The 14280-nt window shown below is 48.7% G+C and overlaps 1 protein-coding gene across 2 annotated transcripts in view; it reads right to left on the bottom strand.

Moving 5' to 3' along the window:
• HEPH (hephaestin) overlaps positions 1–14280 on the bottom strand; it is a 60631-nt gene that overhangs the window by 19706 nt on the left and 26645 nt on the right. For both annotated transcript variants that reach the window (XM_056809720.1, XM_056809719.1), the window contains 3 exons: positions 11570–11780; positions 3477–3616; positions 788–919 (listed from right to left, as the gene is read on the bottom strand). In XM_056809720.1, the coding sequence (XP_056665698.1) occupies positions 788–919; positions 3477–3616; positions 11570–11780 (483 nt within the window). The remainder of the gene's footprint in view (positions 1–787; positions 920–3476; positions 3617–11569; positions 11781–14280) is intronic.

Raw genomic sequence — 14280 nt, 5'->3', positions numbered from 1 at the left:
AAGGCCTTCTAGTGGCTGCTTGAGGTGCCGGGGGGCCCTGGAGCAGGAGGTGTGCCATATGGTACCTATTTGGGAATATCTCATGGTGTATTGGACTCTCCGAGGCAGTGGGGCCTCTGGACGGCATCGAGTTACACGCAGGCCCAAGCAGAAAGCACTTTTCCCAAGTCCCTGCCACAGGGACTGCTTGCCACTTGAAAATTTCCAGGACTCGCTGATTTCCAACATCTCGAGGCAGCCTACTGGGCTTTGGGGACCATTCTAATTACCAGGAAGCTTTCCTGACGCCCTCGCTGACTGAGTCAGGCGTTCACTCAGAGCCCAAGCAAGGAAAATTGAATCCCTTTCTCCCCACAGGAGATCTCCCCAGGGCCAAAGTCCTCCCAGGCTCAGACTGCAAGTACTTGACAATGTCTTCTGTCTGAAGAAGCTTGGGATGGTTAGCCTAGCAACCAATGGCATGTTTGGGGAAGTCACTGAAGTATTTGAAGCTGGAAGGGATATCTGAGGACATCGAGTCCAACTCCCTCATTTTACAGATGGAGAAATCAAGGCCTAAAGAGATCACGCAATGTGATGGGATTTGAACACAGGGCCCTCGAATCCACCCAATATGCTATGCCCTCTGCCAAGATGGCTGCCTAAGGGTTGAGATTTAGCTTGCTGGCCAAGTAAACATGTCACTAGGTATTAAGCCAAATGACTCATCATGGAAGGGAACGTACAGCTGGCCACTAGGGTGAGTGGCCCAAAGCAAGGTGCCCCTACTCAGAACATCCGTACTCACCAGGCTCGGCAGGTCGGGCTGAGCCAGCTTCGTGCTCCAGCACCCCACGGGCACCCACAGAGTAGGGGCGGCTGGCATTGTTCTTGAACACCACAGTTAGGATATCGCCGACCTCTCCCCGGAGCAGCGGTCCTGGGGAGGAGGAGAAGACAGGGCTGGATTTATCAGTCAGAAAGGAGAGAACAGAGGAGCGGATTGGTGGGACTCCTGCAATGGGCACAGGCTCACTCCTCCAGTGGCCAGGCCTGGCCTATTCTCTGACTAAATCCAAGGCCAGAAAGGGGCTCATGCAGGGCTCAGCAAACTACAGCCTGGCCCATGGGTCAAATCCTTTTGGCCAAAGAGCTATGAGCATATTGTTTTCATTTTTATTTTTTAAAAACTCTTACTTTGGATGCAGCTGGGAGGCTCAGTGGATTGAGAGCCAGGCCTCGAGACTTAACCCCCATCACCTATCCCTGACAACTCTTTGGTCTTAAAACTAATTCTAAGTACTGATTTTAGGAAAGAAAATAAGGGTAAAAAACCCTTACCTTCCATCTTAGAATCCAAACTAAGTATCAACTCTAAGACAGAAGAGCTATAAGCAACTAGGTCAAGTGACTTGCCCAGGTTCACACAGGAAGTATCTTGAGGCCAGACTGGAACCCAGGACCTCCTATCTCCAGGTCTGGCTCTCAATCCACTGAGCCACCCAGCTGTCCCAAGGTATTCTTGTTTATTTATTTGTACCCTTCCTTTCTGTCTTAGAATCAATACTGTATATCGACTCCAAGGCAGAAGAGCAATGGGGGGGGGGGTGAAGTGACTTGCCCAGGGTCACACAGCTAGGAAGAGTCTGAGGCCAGATTTAAACCCAGGACCTCCAGTATCCAAGCTTGGCTCTCAATCCACTGGGCTGCCTTGCTGTCCTAGTTTTTGTATTTTTAAATACAATAAAACTTTATTGAAAATCTCAAAACCATTTGTAGCTCCTGGGTCATACAGAAACAGTCAAGAGAAGGAAGACTGATGGGTGCTATCCTGTCAACCCTTGGCCCAAGGGCTCGAGTCTTGGCCCTAAATTTAGGGAGCGGGTATGCAAGCTGCTCTGGCATACCCATTGACTTTCTCTATGGGGCAAGGAGAGCAAAATCATCTGGCCCATTGGTTGAATCCTTGACTGTTGGTCAATTTCCTTTGGATTCAGGTCACATCGTCCAGCTCTTACTCTACTACATAAAAGAGCTCCAAAGGGAAGACCTGCCTCCGAGGGGCCAGGAAACATGAATATAAAAGGTCAAATCTTCAAAAATTAGAGAAAGTAACCTTTCATAACTAGACCAAAGGGGCATTCTCAAGTAAACAAGGGAGAACGGAGACAAGGAGCACCATCAAGTGCATTCATTAAACATTTGCCAGGTGCAGGCCAAGAGCGGAGGATCCGAAGAAAGGCTAAGGAACTGATGGGCCAGTGGGCAGAGCACTGGACCTGGAGTAGTACTTCAGGAAGACCTGAGTTCAAATCCAGCCCCAGATGCTTACTAAATGGGCGACCCTGGAAAAGTCACTGAACCCTGTTTGCCTCTGCTTTCTGAACTAAAAAAATGGGATTAATACTAGCAAGGTTGTTCTGAGGTTCAAATGAGATAATACTCATAGGGGTTTCTATTGGGGGGGGGTTAAACCCTTACCTTCTGTCTTATATTCAGTACTGAGTATTGATTCCAAGGCAGAAGAGAGGGAAGGGCTAGGTGAGGTGTAGTAAGGGACTTGTCCAGGGCCATCCTGCTAGGATGTGTCTGAGGCTGGATTTGAACCTAGGATCTCCCATATCTTGGTCTGACTCTCAATCCACTGAGCCACCCAGATGCTCTGAGATAATACTTGTTAAGAGCACTTAACATAGTGCCTGGCACATAGTAGGTCTTAATAAATGTCAGCCACAGTCTGAATAATTGATGATGAGGCCCAGCCTGCTTCCCTCCACTCAACAAAGAAGAAAATAACTGGACTAAAATGGCTTCTTGGGAGCAGTTGTCAGAGGAAATGGGTTTTTGAATTGTTTCTCTTTGTTAGAAAGGAGAGTTCATTTTGGAGTGGGAGGTGGAGACAGGCATTTCCCAGAATGCCTGAGGTAATACCAAAAGGCTTCAATAAAACAGGTTTGAAAACATAGTAGTAAATAGGAGCATATGAACCCACTTAGGAGGTGGATGAAGCAGCTGATCTATGGCCATGTGGATTGTTTCAGTAGTACCCAATCCTGTTGCCTGGCAAGGAGATTTATGAAACACCTACTATGTGCCAGCCACACTGCTAAGTAAGTACTTTACAAATATTATCCAATTTGACCCTCACGACAATTTTCAGAAGATTTGTTATGATCCCCATTTTACAGATGCAGAAACTGAGGCAGACAGAAGTACCATGAATTGCCCAGAGTCGCCCATCTAGTAAAGTCTGAGTGCTCTGTGCACTACGGTACCATCTAGCTAAATCAGTGTCCAGCTGCCTCTGAATGAATCTCGGATCCCTTTTCTCTTGGCGTCACAGGCCCAGTTTGACCAGAGGAAGGTGCCTGGGTATTGATCCAGTTTGGTCCTTTTTTCCTTATCCTGTGGCATAGGCTCTGAGTCACAGTTTCTAGGGATGGGGGAAGAGAGAGAAGAGAATGGAGAAAAAGGGGAAGTGAAGTTGGCGTGCTTACCCAGAATTCCCAAGTGCTCTTCTGGACCAGTTCTTGGTCTGGGAGTCCTGAATGTACCATCATTATACTCCCTGTAGACGACTTTCTTGTACTGAGAACCCAGGAGCCCATCTTCGTTGCTCAGAAAGACATGGCTATAGCTGGAAAATTCCAACAGAATGTCATCAGGCCCCCAACCAATGGGCACAGGGATCCCTTGGGGGGACAAGCTTATTTTCAGATATAAGGAAGGACACTGTCCTATACCATAGATGGAAAAACTGAGGCACAGAGAAGTGACCCTCTTCTTCCTACAGGTACACTCTGAGGGTCTCATTGCTTGGCGAGGGAAACAGAGACCTGACTTAAGCCCATCAGTGGCTCCTGCTACTAAAACCTCTTCAACTGCCCACCATGCCCAAGAGAGGCAACGAAAATGGCAGGAAGAGCCTTGGACTAAATGGCAGGAGAGTCGACTCTGGCATATATTCCATATGGGAATTTTGGCAGGTTCCCTTGGCTGTGTGGGCTTCAGTGTCCTGGAAATGGGGTTAATAGCACATCGGCCTAAAGGAAGGAAGGTCTTTGGCAGTTCTGAGCCCTGCAATTCCAAGTGGGAGACACCAGACTAGGAGGCAGGAAGCTTGGGATCTGTTCTAGGTCCTGCCTCCTGCCACCTTGCTAGGCACGTGCCCTCGGGCATGTCCGAGCCCACAGCCAGAACACAACATCCATAGCTTCCATGGTAAGAAGGTCCAAGGCCTCAGGAGACATCTCTCCGCTCCCCAGGGGGTCGGGATCAGGGTGGGAATCCTCTTAGAAATGGCAAAGATAATGGCTCTGGCAGCCAAAGGAAATGACAAAGGGAGGGGAACTCCAACTCACGTCAAGAAGCCAGAGGATGGAAGAACATCCAGAGAGCAAAAGAGGAAGATGAAGGAAAAGAAGCAGCACACAATGCCCAGCCCTGACCACTCTTCTCCCTTGGGCCCAACACACAGTACTGATTCTAAGGTGGAAGGGAAGGGGTTTTTGTAATAATAATAATATTGCATACAGCTTCCAGGCTGTGGGACCCTGAGCAAGTCACTTACCCCCATTGCGCAGCCTTTACTGCTCTTCTGCCTGGGAATTGATACCTAGCTCTAAGGCAGAAGGTAAGGGTCTAATATGCATGTATGTCTAGAGTTCTGCGAGTCCATTCAAGAAGGAGTCAAAATGAAGAGAGCAAGGAGCAAACTCTCTCTGTAGACATGCCTGGAATGCCAGAGAGAGGAGCAGCCATACTACAACCTGGGGAAAGTGGTGGCAGGGGCCCCATAATTCACAGGAGACAGTAGCCAAGAAGGGATGAAAGGATAGACGGCTGGATACACATGCCCAAAGCATTGCTGCCCAGAGGGAAACTAGAGATCCTAAAGCAGGGAGGTCCATTGAGGGATGGGATCCCAGGGAAGGATGGACTAGAAAACATCCCTGGGGCCTAACCTTTTCTTTAACCCCTTGCCTTCCATTTTAGAATCAAAACCGTATACAGGTTCCAAGGCAGAAGAATGGTAAGGGTTAGGCAATGAGGGTCAAGTGACTTGCCCAGGGTCACCCAGCTAGGAAGTGTCTGTGGCCAGATTGGAACCCAGGACCTCCTGTCTCCAGGTCTGGCTCTCTATTTACTTAGCCCCCCAGCTGCCCCAAGGGCCTAAAGTCCTAAAGGAGAAGTTGGCTCAGGAAGGGTGGGAGGCTCTGGAAACACGGCCAGGAACCATTCTGGGAAGGCAGAAAAGGGGAGCTTTGGGCAGAGCTAGCATGGAGGCTCAAAGAGCTCTGATATCAGTGTGCTTAGATCTTTTGGAAAAGGAAGTGAAGGCAGGTAAGGGAGGCTGAGTACTACCGCATGGCACAGGCCTGGCCTAGCTCCCAATGAATGGAGGAGGATGAGGCCAACAGGGGCCAACAGAGAGGACTGGGCTGGCAGAGTGCAGGAAGGAGAGGCCTGAGGAGTGGGGAAAATCCGACAAAAGGGAGACACACAACTACTTGACTCAGGATCCTGCCTAGAGCTGGAGTAGCCCTCAGAGGTTCTCTAGCCCAACTCCTTCATTTTGCAGAAGAGAAAACTGAGGCTCATGGCAGGGAAAGGACTTTTCCAGGGCCACACATGTGATCCAAGATCTAGGGCTTACTTCAGAGGTCAGCAACAAGGGAAGGGAAGTACCTTGTCCAGGGTCACGCAGCTAACCCAGTTTTCTCTAGCCAATGTGCCATACCAAAGTGCCATACCATAGTTTTTTTTCCTGCCAAAGAAAATAATCTTCAGCCTGGGAAGGACAGAACAAACACGGTCACCAGGGAGGTGAACCTTCAATAAGGGAGCAGCTAACAAAAGGGCACAGGCCTGTCCTCAGATGGCCACATCCCTAGGGACAGACCACCCATGGCTGCTGAAGAGATTGACTTCCTCTGAAAGCGGTGGGGGCGGGGGGGGGCACTGGCAAGGCCACAGGCCTGGAAGAGGAGAGAGGGTCTGGCTTGCAAAAAAGCAAGAAGCCAGAGTCCCCGAAGGGAGCCGGGGAACCGCTTCCTGACAGTTTTAAGATGTATTATTAAAGGGCCGCCAGCCGCCAAGCTGGAGAGGGAAATGTTAACACTAAAAGCTGACATGACACGGTTTGCCCAGAACAAGTTGCGCCAGGCTCGCCTCATTTCCTTTCTGAGAGGGTCACCAGCCCGGGAGAGCTGGGGAGTTCAACAGATGTCGCATGCCTGGATTTCACCAAAGCGTCTGACAAAGTCGTTTGTGCCGTCCTTGGGGACAAGACGGAGAGCCGCGGGCCAGACGGCACAGTGCAGTTAGGCAGATTCGGGCAGCATGATACAGGGGGAAGGAATGCAGGCTGTGGCAGGGGACTGAGATTCAGATGCCACCTCTTCCAGTGGGAGACCTTGAACAAGTCCTCTATCCTCTCTGAGCCTCAGTTTCCCCCTCTGTCAAATGACAGGGTTGGGCTAGATGGCTTCTGGGGACCCTTCTAAGCCTGTGATCAGCCCCAAAGAGTAGTCATAAAGAGTTAATATCAGCCTGAAGGGAGGTATCTCTGGCCTCTGCCTTTGAAGGAGAGAGAGGGGACAGACACAGACACATACACACTCACACACACATATAAAGAAAAAATTTTAAAATATATCAATTAAGCTTTTGAAACTAAAAAGATAAGATCAAATTCAAAAAATCATGTAACAGGAAAGAGCCAGGTGACTCAGTAGATAGAAAGCCAGGTGTAGAGACAGAAGATCTTGGGTTCCAATCTGGCCTCAGACACTTCCCAGCTGTGTGACCCTGGACAAGTCACTTAACCCCCATTGCCTAGCCCTTACCACTGTTCTGCCTTGGAACCAATACATAGTATTGATTCTAAGATGGAAGGGAAGGATTTTTTTAAGTCATGTGCTACTATGCTATACAGAGACAAAAACCGAGACTCCATGCCCTCAAGGAGTGTCCATTCTTGAGGTGCTCATAGCATAGCAGTCAGATAGCAGCACTGCAGTCACTTCCTAGTTGTATGATTCTAACTAAATCATTTAACAGCTTTCAGCCTCAGTTTCCTTATGTGTAAAATAGGGATAATAACAGCACCGACTTACAGGGCTGAGAAGATTGAATGAGATAATACAGGTAAGGGGTTTTGCAAACCTTAAAGTACTAGAGAAATTATTATTATTATGGCAAAAGGAGAAGAACTTATACCCAAATAAGTATGATACAAGGTGGAGAGGAAAATAAGTGATTGCAAACCTCTAGAGATATCTGAGGAAAGAGAGAACAGTAACAGCCATAAGGATCAAAGAAAGTGCCGGTGAAGAGGGGGCACCTGAATCTGATGAAAGAGAATGATTCTAAAAGGTGGAAAGAAGGAATTTGTTCTTGGCATGGAGCACAACCTTTGCAAATGCACGGAGGAGACGAGAAGTATCATTCTCATTTTATAGTGACTACAGCTCTCTCAGACTCATTTTACCAATGAGGAAACTGAGGCTTGGCTAAAGGCACACAGCAAGTCAGAGGCCAAACCATGACTTGAATTTCTGGCTCCAACTCAGTAAACACCACCTACTTTATGCTGGGCTCAGGGAGACTATACAAAACGTAACACCCCTTTCCTATCTTCAAGGAGCTGACAATCTATTGGAGAGGACAATATGAAAATACAAGACAGAAAAGTACCTGCAACCTCATTGGAGGAGAGAGAGGACACTAATTCTTCCCAGAGGATGACAAAGCTGCCTCAAGTTTTGAAAGAAGGATTCCAAATATCATAAAGAGAGAGGGCAATCCGGGCACAGAGACAGGAACATTGTGCAGTGTACTAGTTTGACTGGAGTGAAGAATTTGTGAAGGCCTGCTCTATAAAACAAGACTGGAAAGTTCAGCTGGATATGGAGAGCACTGAATGGCTGAACCACCAAAGAGTTGTGATATTCTCCTAGAGGTAATAGGGAGCCACAGGAGAGTTTTGAGGAAGGTAATGGCATGAGTAGACTGCAATCTGAGAGAATTAATTGGGCAATTAGGAAGCCATTCGAACGGTTTTAATCTTTGACAGTGTTGAACACCCAATTAAGGAAGTGGCTTAATTGGTTGAGGAAGAAAATTAATTGGGTGTGAGGAAAGAGGGAATGAGAAGAGCCCAAGATGACTCAGGCCTGTGGTTGGGGACATTTGGGGAAGAAGCAAGGTCCAAGAGCTGTACTGTTGACATCTCAGGTGACATGAGGAAGGGAGTTCAATGATTATAGGACCAGAAAAGGACCTCACAGAACCCAGAGTCCACCCCACCTGGATCCTAGGGATTGGGAAACTGAGCCCCAAAGAGGCTGTCCAAGATCACACAGGGAATAGATAGCAGAAGTGAGATTGGAACCAGATCTTCTTGACTCTTGATCTGACACTACACACAGAGAGAGATTTGGACTGTGGATTGACTGGCACAAAGATGCCAGCTGACTGCACCCATGAATGTTGATCAGGTCTCTGCGTGAGAGAACAAAAGAGAAAACACAATCGGGCAGAGCCCTGGGGAACACCCACACCGCAGTGCCAAATATAAAGGATGACTCTCATGACGGGAGCCATCAGTCGGGTGGGAGAACCAGGAGATAACAAAGTCGTCACACAAATCAATGGACGTGGGCGGTGGAGAGTGCCGCAAGCGACAGAGATCAAGGAAGATGAGAGCTGAGAAAAGGCCATTGGATCCCCAAGGTAGAAAATCGTTGGGAAACCTCAGGGAGTGGTTCAAGCACAAAGGCTGGGGCAGAAGCCAGAGCAACAACAAGTGGGGGGAGAGGCACACGGAAAGCGAAGAAGTGATGCTGAGCGGAGGAGACAATCCTTTTTTAGGAGTCTGACAGGGAAAGGGAGGTGCAGGGGGCAACAGAGGAATTGGGGGGCCCCAGGTATATTTGTAAACACTGGGGAAGGGGCTGAGAAAGATGGAAAGACTGAGAGGAAGAGTCAGTCGTTGATGGATCAACTTCACACAACAGCTAACTGACAAAAGGCAGTTATTAAGCACCTACTATGTTCCAAGCAAAACAAATACCTGTCATGAAGAAACTTCCATTCCTTTTTTTAAAACCTTCCCTTCCATCAAAGAATCAATACTGTGTGTTGGTTCCAAGGCAGAAGAGAGCTAAGGGCTAGGCAATGGGGGTCAAGTGACTTGCCCAGGGTCACCCAGCTAGAAAGTGTCTGAAGCCAGATTGGAACCCAGGACAAACCATCTCCAGGCCTGGTGCTCTATCCACTGAGCTGCCTAGCTGCTCCAAGATCAAACATATCTTCCTCTACTTGAAGCCCTTTACAGTCTGTCCTGGAAGGCAGCTAAGTGGCTCAGTGGATAAAGGAATTAAGAGAAACCAAGTCCAAATTTGGCCTCAGATACTTCCTAGCTGTGGGACTCTGGGCAAGTCACTTAACCCTGTTGGCCTCAGTTTCCTCCTCTGTCAAATGAGCTGGAGAAGAAAATGGCCAAGCACTCCAGTCAGTACTTCTGACACGAAAACCCCAAATGGTGAGGCAAAGAGTTAGACAAGGCAGAAACAACAAAATATTTGATCTTTGGAGGTAATAGGGAGCTACTAGAATTTACTGAGTAGAAGAGTGACGCGGCCAGAGCTGAGCTCTACAAATGGCATGTAGACAGCTGTGTGGAGAGGGAGGCCAATCAGGAGGCTACTGGAAAAGAAAAAAAGAAAGAAAGACTTCACCCCAGAGGTGAAGAGGACACGAGTCAGGCATAGAGAGAAGCACCAAGATTTGGTGACTGAGCGGAGGCATGGGGCAGGCAAGTGAAAAATGAAGAACGGAGGATCACAGAAGTGGGGTTGGAAGGGACCCAAGCGGCCATCTACCCTGACACCCTGGACCCAGGCTCGAAGGCCTCCAAAGAGGGGAAAGCCATTCCCTTCCAAGGTAGGGCATTCCATTCATTGGCCGTTCACGAAATGACATGGAACTAGACTGGTTTCTTTGCGCTATGGGGTACCATGCTCCAACATGAAGAGGAGCAGAGGGTCTGGGTCACAGCAATCCAAATGACACCCGAATCAGACTCAAAATGCACTGAGAAACACTGCACCACAGAGAATCCTAATTTGTGGTTCTCCAAGTGACCACGTGGCCCCCAGGGATCCTTTTCTCTTTTGAGTATGGCCCCGCTGATGGTCTGAACAGCCAATGAGTGACTCATGCAGATGGAAAGGCCCGGCTGAGATAGCAGACAGGCCTGAATCAGGAAAGAAGAGCCGGGATTTCAACAGAATGAGGAATTCCCAGTGTGGAAAAGCCCTTTGTCAATACACATTGATGACTTGCCCCCAATATTAGAAAAAGGATCCCAAACTGGAGAGGCACCTCTTCCCAACTTCAAGGCCCTTCCTCTCTCCACTCTGCACTAAATATTCTGGATTTTCAGTGGGCTCAGTCAGTGCCATGGCGGGACCTCCTCTGATAGCATCCAGGAACAGAACTTTTGTGCCTCTTGCACCTAACATGCCAACCAGACTGGCCTACTTTCTATCTATTCCTCAGCCTTCTCTTGCCCTCTCTGGTCTCAGACTCCTGAAGCAGCAAATATACTCTAAATTAGGAAGGCCTGAGTTCAAATCTGGCCTCAGATACTTACCACCTGTGGGACCCTGGACAAGTCGTTTAACCCTGCCTCGGTTTCTTCAAATGTTGGATGAGAGAGCCTCCTAGGTTCCTTCCAGCTAAAGATCTAGGATCTTCAGGGTGACCTTGGGCAAGTCATTTCTCTCCAAATGGGCCTCAGTTTCCTCATATTTAAAAATGAGGGATTTAGATCAACTGGTCTCTGAGGTTCTATCCTCTCCAGCCCTAGAACTCAGATTCTGTTTGTGACCCTGAATAAATCCCTTGCTCTCTCGGAGCCTGTTTTCTCTTCTGAACATGAAGGGATGGAACCAGATAGATCCTGATGTCTCTGCCAGCTCCAGGACTGTCTGCTATTCTATGATCCTCTAAGCCTTTGTTCTTCCCTTTCCTGGGGCCCATCTCTCCTTTTCCCCAGTTGTTAATGACCTCAGTTGCTTGAAAGTACAGCCAAGGTGCCCCTCTCCTTCATGAGATGAGCCGGAAGTGGCTGCTCCCTCTTCACCTTTCCCATGCTTGGCCCTCCTATAAGTCTCCCCTGGATCATAGCTTACTAGCTTCCCCCCACACCCCTTGCCCCTTAGATAAAAATCTGATATTTATTAAGTGCCTACTATGTGCCAGGAACTGCACTAAGTGCTTTTTATAAATAGGATCTCCTTGGATCCTCATAACAAGTCTGGGAGGTGGGTGCTGTTGTGATCCCATTTTACAAAGGAGGAAATGGAGGCAGGAAGAGGTGAAGTGACTTGCTAGTGTCTGAGGCTACATCTGAACACAGCTCTTTGTGATTCCAAGGCCAGTACTCTGGGCACTGTGGTGCCCCCTAGCTGTCCCTCCTTGAGGGGAGGATCAAAGGATTTTCTGTCCCAGAGGCCAGCACTGTGCTCTGGGCCTTCTTAAATGTCTGCCTTAACTTCCTCCTCCCTGGCAGGCTCCTCACCTCTCCTTCTCTGACTGATTATGCCAGTCCATCTCCCAGGTTCGATTCGGGCAGTAGTCCCATTCCATCTCCTCAGCCATGATGTAGTAGGTGCGAACTACTTGGTACCGCTGGGCTTCAGATCTTCTGCCTTGGCACCTGGAGACATTGTAGGACGCCCTCATTCCTGCCTGGAGGTGGCTGCCTTCCTGACAGTAGATCTCAAAGGTCCCTGGGTAGAGGGCAGATATGAGGGGAGAGATCAGCCGGGAAACTCCCCAGGGAAGAAAGGGCCCCTGCTTCTCTCAGAAGGCTGTGCAAGAGAAGGTCCTGGGGGCACGGGGATCCCTGGGAAATATAACAAGAAGGACGCCAGCTTTTGGAGCCCCCAGGGACTTGCAAAAGGCCCCCTTTGCAACACCCCCCAGGAGATAGGAAGAACATCCATTAACCGACCCCATTTTACAGATGAGGGAATTGAAGCCAAGAAAAGCCACTCCAGGCAGGGAGAACATCATGAGCAAAGGCATGGAGTTGGGAAATTGAGTTTAGGGGAAGAGCGATTTGCCCAGTCATAAAATTGCCAAGCCAGAACTCCCACCCAGTGTGTATTCTCTACTATGCCACACTGCCTTTTTCCCAAGTTCCTGCCTCCTAACAAGGGGAGTGGAGCCCATGTCCACTAAAGGGAGAGAGGGAGGTGGGGTGAGAGAGAGACAGATACAGAGACAGCAAAAGAAAGAAAAAGACAGAGACAGTAAAAGAGATAAAGAGTTTAAGAAAGAGAGAGAAAAAGAGAGACGGAGAGACAGAAGAGCCTGAGCAGGAAGTTATAAACTGAGAGTAAAATAGGGTGGAGTTGAGGAAAGGGTCCCCATGGCCCAGGGTCCATCAACCTTCAGAGATGGGGACGGGGCAGTGAGGCATTATTGCCACCCAATGGTCTCACTCAAGGCTTTGGCGCAGGGCCTCGGCCTTTTGCCAGCAGTGGCCCACAGGCAGCCACGGCCACTCTGAGCTCCGTGAGGTCTCTGGCCTTGGGGGATCATCTTCTTCAGCTGTCTGTGTGCCCGGAGCTCCGTGACTGAACCAGTCAAGCCAGACAGCTGCACATTCCATTATGACAGCTCGGAATTGGCTGCCTGTGGAGCTCTAATGATGGAATGAGGATCCAAATCCATCTTTTTCAAATGTTCCCTGTCAGATGTCCATGACCAGAGGACACGGGCCAGATGCTCATTTTCTTTCATTACATGACTCCTCAGCTCAAGAATCTATGATAGCTCCCCACTGCCTGCACTGACATCAGACAGTGGAAAGAGCCCTAAATTTGGAACTAGGGAACCTGGTCTCAAATTCTGCCTGGGTGATCCTGAGCAAATCACTTCCTTTCTTCAGGCCTTGGCATCTTTCTCTGCAAAAACAAAGTAGTTGGAGCAGTAGATCTCTCTCATTCCTTGCCTTTACTCTCTTCCCCAAGAGCTCAGAATGCAGCCCTGTGCTCCACCATTGCAGAGTCCATCCCTTCCAACTTCAATGAGTCAAGCAGTAAGTAGCACTGACCACCTAATGGTCCTTCCTGTTTCTGGAACTTCCCTATTTCTCTCACCATCTTTCTGGCCATCCATGGCGCTAATCTTGGAGCCATCTTCACATTCACCCTAGACATGCCAATCATGTGCCAAACCTTGTCCCTATCTGTCTCCATAATATCTTTGGCATCCATCCTCTTGTCTCTAGACTTGTTGTTCAAGGCCTTTCCTGGACTAGTGTAGTAGCGGCCTCCTAATTGGTCTCCCTGCCTCAAGTATCTCTTCACCCCAAGGCATTGTCTGCAAAATCTGCTGAAATTATTTCTCTAAAACAGACATCTGACAGTCACCCCCTTGCTCAATGAAATTCCATTGATTGTTCCCTGTTGCCTTTAAGCTCAAATGTAACCTCTATTTGGCATTTTGCACCCTTTCCAATCTGGCCCCACACTCTTTCCGATCTGTTCCAACTCCCCTTTCCACGTGCTCCTGTCTTCTTGCTTTTCCTCACATGCACACAGAAGACCCTGCCCTTGAACTGGCCTGGCCGTCTCCCCTCCAACTCTGAGAATATCTCAGGCTCATCCATCAAAACTGTGCTCCCCCAGCATCAGATTCAACATGATCCCTGCCCTCCACGCTGCAAGTGACTTACTCTGGAATTGTGGGAGCTAGCTTTATTTATCAAATGATAACACTGATAGAATGTCCTCCCCTTGACAACAGGAATTTTCATTTTGTCCTTGTCTATACAGCCCCAGTACCGAGCACCATGCCTGGGCCAGCAGAAAGTGGTAGGTAGTTCATTGATCATCTGTTCTAAGGGCCCTCACAGCCCTGACATTGTGCATTCTAAGGCTCCTCTGTCTCATCTTGGACATTCAGTGTTCTCAGGGTCCTTTCTAGCTCTAATATTGTGTTCTTAAGGTCCGTTCTAGCTGTGATATTCTGTGTTCTCGGGGTTCCTTCTAGCTCTGGCATTCTGTGTTCTTAGGTCCCTTCGAGCTCTGATATTCCATGTTCTCAAGGTTCCTTCTAGCTGTGATAGTCTGTGTTCTTTTGGGCCACTTCTATCTCTGATACATATTCTGTGTTCTTGGCTCCCTTCTATCTCTGACATTCTGTGTTCTTGGGTCCCTTCTAGCTCTGATATTCTGTGTTCTTGGCTCCCTTCTATCTCTGACATTCTGTGTTCTTGGG

Source organism: Monodelphis domestica, chromosome X (genome assembly GCF_027887165.1).
Source record: "Monodelphis domestica isolate mMonDom1 chromosome X, mMonDom1.pri, whole genome shotgun sequence".
Classification (NCBI taxonomy): domain Eukaryota; kingdom Metazoa; phylum Chordata; class Mammalia; order Didelphimorphia; family Didelphidae; genus Monodelphis; species Monodelphis domestica.
This window is presented reverse-complemented; position numbering and strand designations above follow the sequence as displayed.